This window comes from Oncorhynchus gorbuscha, linkage group LG07, assembly GCF_021184085.1.
Source record: "Oncorhynchus gorbuscha isolate QuinsamMale2020 ecotype Even-year linkage group LG07, OgorEven_v1.0, whole genome shotgun sequence".
NCBI classification, from domain to species: domain Eukaryota; kingdom Metazoa; phylum Chordata; class Actinopteri; order Salmoniformes; family Salmonidae; genus Oncorhynchus; species Oncorhynchus gorbuscha.
Genome location: NC_060179.1, coordinates 88,745,823 through 88,758,322, shown reverse-complemented (window position 1 = coordinate 88,758,322; position 12,500 = coordinate 88,745,823). Strand labels below are relative to the sequence as shown.

Here is a 12,500-nt window from a genome sequence, read left to right as displayed (position 1 = left end):
GGACCAGTCTGTTCTGGGGTAGGACCAGTCTGTTCTGGACCAGTCTGTTCTGGACCAGTCTGTTCTGGACCAGTCTGTTTTTCCTTCTTTTTCTTCTTGTTCAAGGCCTCAATATCCTCCTCTGTGGCCTCTCTCTCTGGGTCAGCTAGTTGTGCTGCTGTGGGGCTTTCTGTGGTGGTTGTTGTTGTTGTACTGAAGGCCTTCTGGACCACACGAGGCTCAGGATCAGTGTCGTCGTTGGGACCAGGACTCTCCTGAGTTCCACTCATGTTGCCGGCTTTGACCAAGTCATAAATCGAGGTCGGTTCAACTGCCTTGTATTCTGAATCCTGTACAGAGGCTTCGATATGGACCTGAACAGGGTGAGTGTCAGCCACTATGACAGGAGTGTCTGTGAACTGGTCTGGGATCAGTTTGACAGGGACAGTACCTTTGGTCTGGTGGTCTGAGACTGGGTTAGGTTTGGTCTCCTTGTCTGAATCAGACAGGAAGTTGCCTTCTCCTGGTCTGGTGTTTTGGTTTGTATCTGTGTCCTGTCTGTTTCCCCCACCAACAGGGGCTTTAACGACAGTCCTCGTGGTGTTGTCTCTCTCAACATCCCCACTATCCCAGTCTATAATGATGCGATGGTGACTATGAGATGGCATATTGACTTCTTCATGACCACGGTTGAAACTACAGTCCTCTCCAGTCCTCCTCTCCTCTCCCTCCTCTGTGTCTGGTCTTTTCTCTCCATCCTTCTCTCCGCCTATTTCTCCACCTTTCCCTCCATTGGTGACATAGTTGCCATCACCTGACTTCCTGTTCTCTCCCTGACGCAAACCTTCCGGGGTCCTCTCTGCTCCCTGCGTTACCCCCGGCAACAGTGGTGAAGTTGTGAGTAACGCTGTGTGTTCGTTTTCTGTTTCTAAACCTGGACTGGATCCTGGCTTCTCCTGCTGATCTTCATGTTCTCTTTCTTGTTGCTGAGCAAAGAGTTTTGGGAGAATCGCTGAATCTGATTGAATAAGAGCTGCATTTTCAGTCAAATCAGGTACAGGGGAGTCTCTCTTGGCACAGGGTTCTGTTGGTACTGCTGCTGGCACAGGCAGCATGGGGTAGAGACTTTGCTCTAACACAGAGGGAGAGGATAAATGGCTACGGTCTCCACTGGAACATAACACGTCTTTAGACGACCCCGGAGGAGCCAGGGGCGACCCCGGAGGAGCCAGGTGGGGCCAAATGAGGCCAGAGCCTGGTCTTCCACTGTTCTCGTCTCTCTGGTCCAGCTCAGACAATATTTGTGACTCTGTCTGTTTCTGTTCTGAATGATATCTGGTCCCTCCGATTTCCTGTCCTGTTGTTTGATCAGTCTCTTGTTGTTTACTTGTCCGATTCCCTTTTCCTTTCTGCTTGTCATCCTCCTCCATTTCCTGTCGTTTATGAGAGAGATTCTGATCTCCCTTTTTGTCTTCGTCTTCCGTTTCATTTTGTCTCCTCTCGTCCTTCCTCTTCCCCTTGTCTTTCCGTTTGTCCTCTGTGTTTACATCACGAGGCCGGCTGCTGATTGGCTGCTCAGCACTGGGTGTTGGGCTGTCATCGTTAATGACATTTTTAACGGACACAGCACTACGGGACAGATTTACCCTGACAGGCTCTTCTACCTTGGGCTCAGCTCCAATGTTAAATGCATGTAGGGGAATGATGTTATCAGATCCAGCTGATACTGTTGTAGCCCGAGATGGTGATTTAGAGACGGGGACTTGTTCTAGAAGCTTCTCAACAACTTCCTCTTCCTCCTTGTCAGCCAGTGGTCCTTTGTCACCACAGTCACCAGTCTCATACTCATCCTCCCTGTGTCTCAGGTAATCTCTGTAATCTGAATCCAGTATTACAGATGCTGCCTGTCTCATTTCCCCTGTCACATGATCAGGAAGTGATGACATTTCCCTTGTCACATGATCAGGAAGTGATGTCATTTCCCCTGTCACATGATCAGGAAGTGATGTCATTTCCCCTGTCACATGATCAGGAAGTGATGTCATTTCCCCTGTCACATGATCAGGAAGTGATGTCATTTCCCCTGTCACATGATCAGGAAGTGCAATGCTGTCACAGTGACTGCCACCATGACAGTCCCAGAGTCCAGGAGGTGAAACGTCACATTCATTGATGAACTCCAAGTGACTCAGCATGGGACCTGGACGCTTCAGTATCACTATGGGCTCATTACTATCAGACTGATCACTCAGGGAAGGGGAGGGCAGGTCAAAGAATGTTTCTGCTGGAACATGAGCCTTAGTGACTGGCTCAGATCCAGGCTTAACAACAGGCACGGTCTCAGACTCACAGGGAGAGTCTCTGGAACTCTGAGGCCCCTCTGTACCCTTCATAGGATCTAAAGAAGACTGGTTAGGAAGTTTGATATCCGCCTGCTCTGAGTCTGGGACTGGGTCTGGGACTGGGTCTGGGTCTGGGAATGGGTCTGGGACTGGGTCTGGGTCTGGGAATGGGTCTGGACATGGGACTGAGTCTGGGAATGGGTCTGGGACTGGGACTGGGTCTGGGTCTGGACATGGGACTGAGTATGGGACTGGGACTGGGTCTGGACATGGGACTGAGTCTGGGACTGGGACTGGGTCTTGACATGGGACTGAGTCTGGGACTGGGACTGGGTCTGGACATGGGACTGAGTCTGGGACTGGGACTGGGTCTTGACATGGGACTGAGTCTGGGAATGGGTCTGGGACTGGGTCTGGGTCTGGTTCAAGGGCAGGTTCACCAGAAACTATACTGAGAGAAGTTAGTTGAGACGAGTCTCCTCCATGCTTCCTTCCACCATTCTCATTTTCTCCATCCTCCTTTTCTCTCTCTGAGACCTTGACCTCTGACCCTTTATCCGTTCTACTTGTCTGAGTCTTCTCCTTAGGCTCCCTAAGGAGGTCAGGAGGGGTCAGGGTTGGTGGTCTGTCCCCAGGCAGAGCTGGTTGTGGTGGGATCAGGGTTGGTGGTCTGTCTCCAGGCAGAGCTGGCTGTGGAGGGGTCAGGGTTGGTGGTCTGTCCCCAGGCAGAGCTGACTGTGGTGGGGTCAGCGTTGGTGGTCTGTCTCCAGGCAGAGCTGGCTGTGGAGGGGTCAGGGTTGGTGGTCTGTCCCCAGGCAGAGCTGACTGTGGTGGGATCAGGGTTGGTGGTCTGTCCCCAGGCAGAGCCGACTGTGGTGGTGTCAGGGTTAGTGGTCTGTCCCCAGGCAGAGCCGACTGTGGTGGGGTCAGGGTTGGTGGTGGTGGGGTCTCTGGCTTCTTGACGCTGAGGAAGTTGTGTGAGGTGAAGCTAGCCTCACTCACTGGGTGTTGAAGGTTCTCGTGCACATTTAGTGGAGGCAGGAAGGCACAGTCCAGTCTAGTAGCAGGTTGGGAGACAGAGACGTCATGGAGGCTCATAGAGGAACGATCGTCAGCTTTCACTGCGTCATCGAAAAACAGTTTCCTGTTGCCCCTCACAGCTAGCCGGAACACCTTAACTCCAGACATAGTGAAGGGCTCCACTACCACTGTCTTAAGACTGAGGCTGTACTGACCTGAGACGTATAGCTTCACTCTCAGAAAACCTTAGCCTCTGAGGTGGTGCTGGTGGTGGTTGATATGGACCTGTTGATTGTAAGCTGAGGTGGTGCTGGTGGTGGTTGATATGGACCTGTTGATTGTAAGCTCCACACTGTGGCTGAGCTCTGCTGTAACGGAAAGACCAGCGGAGGCTGAGGTGAGATAAAAAAGAAGGCAGAGGGCGGGGCTTTGCTGGGATCCTTCTCTGTCTCTCTCCTGGTCTCTGTGGCTGAGATGGAGACTTCTCTTAGTTGTCTTAGGACAGGTCCTAAAGTATTGGATTCTCCTTCGTCTCCTGGCTCTGTTTGAGACAGTCCCTCCCCTCGGTCTCTGTGCCTCCCTCTGCGTTGCTGCCGGAGACCTGTGACTGAGAATCGTCTCTAAGACCTAGGACAGGTGCTGTGGGCCCTCCTCCTTTCTCTTCTGACTTCAGACTCAGACTCTGTTTGAGACAAAGTAGCTCATCTGTTGACTCCTTGGTCACCGTGTCTCTCTTTGTGTTGTTGCTGTCCTGGGACTCGTCGTGCTCAGCAGAGAGAGGAGGAGGAGAGTGGAGATGATAGGAGAGCTGAATCTCTGTTTCCTGGCTGTCTGAGGAGCTGAGGGAGAGACAAACTGCCTTGTTCTTGTTCATTTGTAGTGCTGAGTTGAGAGAGAGAGAGAGAGAGAGAGAGAGAGAGAGAGAGAGAGAGAGAGAGAGATGAGATGAGAAAGCTGAATCTCTGTTGTCTTTTTGCTGGATGGACTGAGTGGGAGGGAGAGGGAAAGAGTGAGGGAGAGATGACAGAGCTGAATCTCTGTTGTCTTTTTGCTGGATGGACTGAGTGGGAGGGAGAGGGAAAGAGTGAGGGAGAGATGACAGAGCTGAATCTCTGTTGTCTTTTTGCTGGATGGACTGAGTGGGAGGGAGAGGGAAAGAGTGAGGGAGAGATGACAGAGCTGAATCTCTGTTGTCTTTTTGCTGGATGGACTGAGTGGGAGGGAGAGGGAAAGAGTGAGGGAGAGAGAGAGAGACAGACCTGATCAGCAGAGGTGAGGCTGTCAGCAGTAGCTAAGGTAGGGGAGGGTAAGGTAGGGGAGGGTAAGGTAGGGGAGGGTAAGGTAGGGAGGGTAAGGTAGGGAGGGTAAGGTAGGGGAGGGTAAGGTAGGGGAGGGTAAGGTAGGGGAGGGTAAGGTAGGGGAGGGTAAGGTAGGGGAGGGTAAGGTAGGGGAGGGTAAGGTAGGGGAGGGTATGATGAGCTCACCCCAGCAGCACTGTGACGGTAGTAGTGAGAGAGAGAGACAGACCTGATCAGCAGAGGTGAGGCTGTCAGCAGTAGCTAAGGTAGGGGAGGGTAAGGTAGGGGAGGGTAAGGTAGGGGAGGGTAAGGTAGGGGAGGGTAAGGTAGGGGAGGGTATGATGAGCTCACCCCAGCAGCACTGTGACGGTAGTAGTGAGTCGACAGGAACAGGATCGTCAGTGGTGGTCGAGTCAGGGGGCCAGCCGCTGTCGGATGGCTCAATGAAACGTGCTCTCCTACAGCAGCTACCCCTCCTCCTCCTCCTCCTCTCTGTTCATCCCCTCCTCTCCTTCTCCTAATTTTCCTCCTCTCCCTCTAATCTGGCAGCAGTAGCAGCGTTGTTGTGTTCCCGGTAATTACGTCCAATGATTCCACCCCGAGAGGAGAGGGAGAGGTATCAGTGACGATGTGGGACTGTCCGTAGTTCAGACTCCTTCTCTATCTCCTTCTCCCTCTCCGTGGCTGGAGAGAGTGTGTTGGTCCTAGGAGTGCCACAGCCAGGCTCAGGCTGCCCCCTCTCTCTCTCTCTCTCTCTCTCTCTCTCTCTCTCTCTCTCTCTCTCTCTCTCTCTCTCTCTCTCTCTCTCTCTCTCTCTCTCTCTCTCTCTCTCTCTCTCTCTCTCTTCCCTCCTTCTGTTCACTCTCTCGCCCACTGAGTTTTGAGACACTGTGTTGTTGCTGCAGTCCTGGTCCGATACAGATCCAGCCGTTGTCTCTGTATTTGTGTCCTTTGCCAGGAAGTGGAGGTGAACCTTTTATCCCTGTGTAGATTAAAGAGACATGGGTGTAGCAACCCCTGGAGGAGGACGGGTGTTCCTCTCTGTCCCTCTCTTGCAGAGCTCTCCAATAGACTCTCCTCTAGTCCACCTAAACCATCCTACTCTTTCTCCCAATGCTGCCAACTCTGATTCTACCACTAGAGTAGACACTGTTGCTGTTGCTGCTGCTCTCTCTCTCAGACCAATCGAGTGGCTTGTTTTTGTTTTTTTACCCTCTCCCTCGCATTCTATCGTTTCTGGCATCGTGGGTGTTGTCAGGGGCAACGCAATGCCGGCAGCAGCAGCGGCCACTACTGAAGATTCTTCAAGGGCACTCTGCTTCCTCTCTTCTTTCTCCTCCTCCTCCTCCTCCTCCTCCTCCTCCTCCTCCTCCTCCTCCTCCTCCTCCTCCTCATCCTCCTCATCCTCCTCCTCCCTCACTTCTTCCCTTTCTCCTGGTAGTGTTCTGAAAGTGTCTCTGGTCCAATGTGTGTGTTTCTCTGGTCCAATGTGTGTGTTTCTCTGGTCCAATGTGTGTGTTTCTCTGGTCCAATGTGTGTGTGTGTGTTCTCTGGTCCAATGTGTGTGTGTGTGTTCTCTGGTCCAATGTGTGTGTTTCTCTGGTCCAATGTGTGTGTTTCTCTGGTCCAGTTCCTGTCAGCTCCACATGTTGCTCCTGTGTTTTTTATTATATATGATCTCTGATCAGTATCTGATTACAGAGATGATACTGACACTACTACCATATATCTGATCTCTGATCAGTATCTGATTACAGAGATGATACTGACACTACTACCATATATCTGATCTCTGATCAGTATCTGATTACAGAGATGATGCTGACACACTACTATCATATATCTGATCTCTGAGCTGGGTTAGGGTTGGTTTAGGGGCTGGGGTTGGAGCTGGGTTAGGGTTGGTTTAGAGGCTGGGGTTGGAGCTGGGTTAGGGTTGGTTTAGGGGCTGGGGTTGGAGCTGGGTTAGGGTTGGTTTAGGGGCTGGGGTTGGAGCTGGGTTAGGGTTGGTTTAGGGGCTGGGGATGGGGTTGGAGCTGGGTTAGGGGTTGGTTTAGGGGCTGGGGTTGGGGTTGGAGTTGGGTTAGGGTTGGTTTAGGGGCTGGGGTTGGGGTTGGAGCTGGATTAGGGTTGGTTTAGGGGCTGGGGTTGGAGCTGGGTTAGGGTTGGTTTAGGGGTTGGGGTTGGAGCTGGGTTAGGGTTGGTTTAGGGGCTGGGGTTGGGGTTGGAGCTGGGTTAGGGTTGGTTTAGGGGCTGGGTTGGGGTTGGAGCTGGGTTAGGGTTGGTTTAGGGGCTGGGGATGAGGTTGGATCTGGGTTAGGGTTGGTTTAGGGGCTGGGGTTGGGGTTGGAGTTGGGTTAGGGTTGGTTTAGGGGCTGGGTTGGGGATGGAGCTGGTTTAGGGTTGGTTTAGGGGCTGGGGTTGGGGTTGGAGTTGGGATAGGGTTGGTTTAGGGGTTGGGGTTGGAGCTGGGTTAGGGTTGGTTTAGGGGCTGGGGTTGGGGTTGGAGCTGGGTTAGGGTTGGTTTAGGGGCTGGGTTGGGGTTGGAGCTGGATTAGGGTTGGTTTAGGGGCTGGGTTGGGGTTGGAGCTGGGTTAGGGTTGGTTTAGGGGCTGGGGTTGGAGCTGGGTTAGGGTTGGTTTAGAGGCTGGGGTTGGGGTTGGCTGCTGAGACTCTTGGGGTTGCGGTTAGGACCAGGCTAGGGACGGGTGAACTAGCCAGGCTAGTAAGATGATCCTGCTGCCCACACTGAGAGCCTGTGGCTGGAGCTGGGTTGGGGTTGGTTTAGGGGTTGGGGTTGGAGCTGGATTAGGGTTGGTTTAGGGGCTGGGGTTAGGGTTGGTTTAGGGGCTGGGGTTGGGGTTGGTTTAGGGGTTTAGGGGTTAGGGTTGCTGGGTTGGGGTTGGTTTAGGGGCGGGTGAACTAGCCAGGTTGGAGCTGCCCACACTGGTTAGGGTTGGTTTAGGGGTTGGGGCTTTGGAGCTGGGTTAGGGTTGGTTTAGGGGCTGGGGTTGGAGGGTTGGTTGGTTTAGGGGCTGGGTTGGGGTTGGTTTAGAGGCTGGGGTTGGGGTTGGCTGCTGGGTTAGGGTTGGTTTAGGGGCTGGGGTTGGAGATGGGTTAGGGTTGGTTTAGGGGTTGGGGTTGGAGCTGGGTTAGGGTTGGTTTAGGGGCTGGGGTTGGGGTTGGTTTAGGGGCTGGGTTGGGGTTGGAGGGTTGGTTGGTTTAGAGGCTGGGGTTGGGGTTGGCTACTGGGTTAGGGTTGGTTTAGGGGCTGGGGTTGGAGATGGGTTAGGGTTGGTTTAGGGGTTGGGGTTGGAGCTGGGTTAGGGTTGGTTTAGGGGCTGGGGTTGGGGTTGGAGCTGGGTTAGGGTTGGTTTAGGGGCTTTGGGGTTTAGGGTTAGGGTTGGTTTAGGGGCTGGGGTTGGAGATGGGTTAGGGTTGGTTTAGGGGCTGGGGTTGGAGCTGGGTTAGGGTTGGTTTAGGGGTTAGGGTTGGTTTAGGGGCTGGGGTTGGAGATGGGTTAGGGTTGGTTTAGGGGCTGGGTTGGGGTTGGAGCTGGGTTAGGGTTGGTTTAGGGGCTGGGTTGGGGTTGGAGTTGGGTTAGGGTTGGTTTAGGGGCTGGGGTTGGGGTTGGAGCTGGGTTAGGGTTGGTTTAGGGGTTAGGGTTGGTTTAGGGGCTGGGGTTGGGGTTGGGGTTGGAGCTGGGTTAGCGTTGGTTTAGGGGCTGGGTTGGGGTTGGAGCTGGGTTAGGGTTGGTTTAGGGGTTAGGGTTGGTTTAGGGGCTGGGGTTGGGGTTGGGGTTGGGGTTGGGGTTGGGGTTGGAGCTGGGTTATGGTTGGTTTAGGGGCTGGGTTGGGGTTGGAGCTGGGTTAGGGTTGGTTTAAGGGCTGGGGTTGGGGTTGGAGCTGGGTTAGGGTTGGTTTAGGGGCTGGGGTTGGGGTTGGATCTGGGTTAGGGTTGGTTTTGGGGTTGGGGTTGGAGCTGGGTTAGGGTCTGTTTAGGGGCTGGGGTTGGGGTTGGGGTTGGCTGCTGAGACTCTTGGGGTTGCGGTTAGGGCCAAGCTAGGGACAGGTGAACTAGCCAGGCTAGTAAGATGATCCTGCTGCCCACACTGAGAGCCTGTGGCTGGAGCTGGGTTGGGGTTGGTTTAGGGGCTGGGGTTGGAGTTGGGTTAGGGTCTGTTTAGGGGCTGGGGTTGGAGCTGGGTTAGGGTTGGTTTAGGGGCTGGGGTTGGGGTTGGTGCTGGGTTAGGGTTGGTTTAGGGGCTGGGGGTGGGGTTGGAGCTGGGTTAGGGTTGGTTTAGGGGCTGGGGTTGGGGTTGGAGCTGGGTTAGGGTCTGTTTAGGGGCTGGGTTGGGGTTAGATCTGGGTTAGGGTTGGTTTAGGGGCTGGGGTTGGGGTTGGAGCTGGGTTATGGTTGGTTTAGGGGTTAGGGTTGGTTTAGGGGCTGGGGTTGGAGCTGGGTTAGGGTTGGTTTAGGGGCTGGGTTGGGGTTGGAGCTGGGTTAGGGTCTGTTTAGGGGCTGGGCTTGGGGTTGGAGCTGGGTTAGGGTCTGTTTAGGGGCTGGGCTTGGGGTTGGAGCTGGATTAGGGTTGGTTTAGGGGTTGGGGTTGGAGCTGGGTTAGGGTATGTTTAGGGGCTGGGCTTGGGGTTGGAGCTGGATTAGGGTTGGTTTAGGGGCTGAGGTTGGGGTTGGCTGCTGAGACTCTTGGGGTTGCGGTTAGGGCCAAGCTAGGGACAGGTGAACTAGCCAGACTAGTAAGATGATCCTGCTGCCCACACTGAGAGCCTGTGGCTGGAGCTGGGTTGGGGTTGGTTTAGGGGCTGGGGTTGGAGATGGGTTAGGCACTGGGGTTGGAGCTGGGTTAGTCACTGGGGTTGGAGCTGGGTTAGGCGCTGGGGTTGGAGCTGGGTTAGGCGCTGAGGTTGGGGCTGGGGTTGGACCTGGGTTAGGCGCTGAGGTTGGGGCTGGAGCTGGGGTTAGGCGCTGAGGTTGGGACTGGGGTTGGAACTGGGGTTAGGCGCTGAGGTTGAGGTTGGGGCTGGGGTTGGAGCTGGGTTAGGCGCTGAGGTTGGGGCTGGGGTTAGGCACTGGGGTTGGAGCTGGGGTTGGAGCTGGGTTATATAATATGCCATTTAGCAGACGCTTTTATCCAAAGCGACTTACAGTCATGTGTGCATACATTCTATGTATGGGTGGTCCCGGGAATCGAACCCACTACCCTGGCGTTACAAGCGCCATGCTCTACCAACTGAGCTACAGAAGGATATGCCGCAAGGTTAGGGCTGGGGTTAGGTGCTGAGGTTGGGGCTGGGGTAGGACCTGGGGTTGGAGCTGGGGTTAGGCGCTGAGGTTGAGGTTGGGGCTGGGGTTGGAGCTGGGTTAGGCGCTGAGGTTGGGGCTGGGGTTAGGCACTGGGGTTGGGGCTGGGGTTAGGCACTGGGGTTGGGGTTAGGCACTGGGGTTGGGGCTGGGGTTGGGGCTGGGGTTAGGCACTGGGGTTAGGCACTGGGGTTAGGCACTGAGGTTGGAGCTGGGGTTAGGCACTGTGGTTGGGGCTGGGGTTAGGCACTGGGGTTGGGGTTAGGCACTGGGGTTGGGGCTGGGGTTATTCACTGAGGTTGGAGCTGGGGTTAGGCACTGAGGTTGGAGCTGGGGTTAGGCACTGGGGTTGGGGTTAGGCACTAGGGTTGGGGCTGGGGTTATTCGCTGGGGTTAGGCACTGAGGTTGGAGCTGGGGTTATTCGCTGAGGTTGGAGCTGGGGTTAGGCACTGGGGTTGGGGTTAGGCACTGGGGTTGGGGCTGGGGTTAGGCACTGAGGTTGGAGCTGGGGTTAGGCACTGAGGTTGGAGCTGGGGTTATTCGCTGAGGTTGGAGCTGGGGTTAGGCACTGAGGTTGGGGCTGGGGTTAGGCACTGAGGTTGGAGCTGGGGTTATTCGCTGAGGTTGGAGCTGGGGTTAGGCACTGAGGTTGGGGCTGGGGTTAGGCACTGAGGTTAGAGCTGGGGTTATTCGCTGAGGTTGGAGCTGGGGTTAGGCACTGAGGTTGGGGCTGGGGTTAGGCACTGGGGTTGGGGCTGGGGTTAGGCACTGAGGTTGGAGCTGGGGTTAGGCACTGAGGTTGGGGCTGGGGTTAGGCACTGAGGTTGGAGCTGGGGTTAGGCACTGGGGTTGGGGCTGGGGTTAGGCACTGGGGATGGAGCTGGGGTTAGGCACTGGGGTTGGGGCTGGGGTTATTCGCTGAGGTTGGGGCTGGGGTTAGGCACTGGGGTTAGGCACTGGGGTTAGGCACTGGGGTTGGGGTTAGGCACTGGGGTTGGGGCTGGGGTTAGGCACTGGGGTTGGGGCTGGGGTTAGGCACTGGGGTTGGGCTGGGGTTAGGCACTGGGGTTGGGGTTAGGCACTGGGGCTGGGGTTATTCGCTGAGGTTGGGGCTGGGGTTAGGCACTGAGGTTAGGCACTGGGGTTAGGCACTGAGGTTGGGGTTAGGCACTGGGGTTGGGGCTGGGGTTAGGCACTGGGGTTAGGCACTGGGGTTAGGCACTGGGGTTAGGCACTGAGGTTGGGGTTAGGCACTGGGGTTGGGGCTGGGGTTGGAGCTGGGGTTAGGCGCTGGGGTTGGAGCTGGGTTGGGGTTGGATCTGGGGTTGGGGTTGGGGTTAGGCACTGGGGTTGGGGCTGAGGTTAGGGCTGGGGTTAGGGGATGAGGTTGGGGCTGGGGTTAGGGCTGAGGTTGGGGCTGGGATTAGGCGCTGAGGAGGGGGTGGGGTTAGGCGCTGAGGTTTGGGCTGGGGTTAGGTGCTGAGGGTTGGGGCTGGGGTTAGAAGCTGAGGTTGGGGCTGGGGTTAGGCACTGAGGTTGGGGCTGGGCTTAGAGCTGGGGTTAGGCGCTGAGGTTGGGGCTGGGGTTGGAGCTGGGGTTAGGCGCTGAGTCTGGGGCTGGGGTTGGAGCTGGGGTAGGATTAGGCACTGGGGTTGGAGATGGGTTAGGCACTGATGTTGGGGCTTGGGTAGGGTTAGGCTCTGGGGTTGGAGATGGGTTAGGTGCTGAGGTTGGGGCTGGGGTTGGAGCTGGGTAGGGGTTGGGTTTGGGGTAGGGGGTAGGGGTTGGGGCTGGGGTAGGGGATAGAGCTGGGGTTGGGGTTGGGTATGGGGTTGGAGCTGAGGTTGGGGTTGGGTATGGGGTTGAAGCTGGGGGTGGGGTTGGAGCTGGGGTTGGGGTTGGGGTAGGGGTTGGTAAAGGGTTAGAGCTGGGGTTGGGGTTGGGGATGGGGTTGGAGCTGGGGTTGGGGTTGGGGTTGGAGATGGGGTTGGGGTTGGAGCTGGGGTTGGGGTTGGGTTAGGGTTAGGGTTAGGGTTAGGGGTTGGGGCCGAGGTGGGGTTGGGGTTGGGGTTGGGTTAGGGTTAGGTTAGGGGTTGAGGTTGGGGATGGGGATGGGGATGGGGTTGGAGCTGGGGTTGGGGTTTGGGTTGGGGTTGGAGCTGGGTAGGAGTTGGGGTTGGGGTAGGGGTTAGAGCTGGGGTTGGGGTTGGGGATGGGGTTGGGGTTGGGTAAGGGTTAGGGTTAGGGTTAAAATGGTCATTAATCACGCTGTAGAGTCTAATTAACACACTTGTATCTTTATCTTATAAAATTCTAATTGGTTTGGGGTGTATTCGTTTTGTGAGGGCTGCGAGATGTTTACCAGGTTTATTTATTTACTTGAGTTAAAGGTAGAGAGGACAGGACAGGACAGTAGAGGAGAGGTAGAGAGGAGAGAACAGGACAGGAGAGGAAAGGACAGGAGAGAACAGAAGAGCAGAGAGGAGAGGAGAGGAGAGGACAGGACAGGAGAGGACAGAAGAGCAGAGAGGAGATGAC

General features: G+C 55.6%; 1 protein-coding gene across 1 annotated transcript in view; it reads right to left on the bottom strand.

Annotated features, from left to right (window-relative positions):
• Nucleotides 1-11,679: 11,679 nt before the first annotated feature.
• LOC124039073 (basic proline-rich protein-like) overlaps nt 11,680-12,500 on the bottom strand; it is a gene marked incomplete at its 5' end in the record, with an annotated part of 39,517 nt that continues 38,696 nt past the window's right edge. Inside the window, one exon of the mRNA XM_046354953.1 lies at nt 11,680-11,848. Coding sequence (XP_046210909.1) covers nt 11,680-11,848 — 169 coding nt within the window. The remainder of the gene's footprint in view (nt 11,849-12,500) is intronic.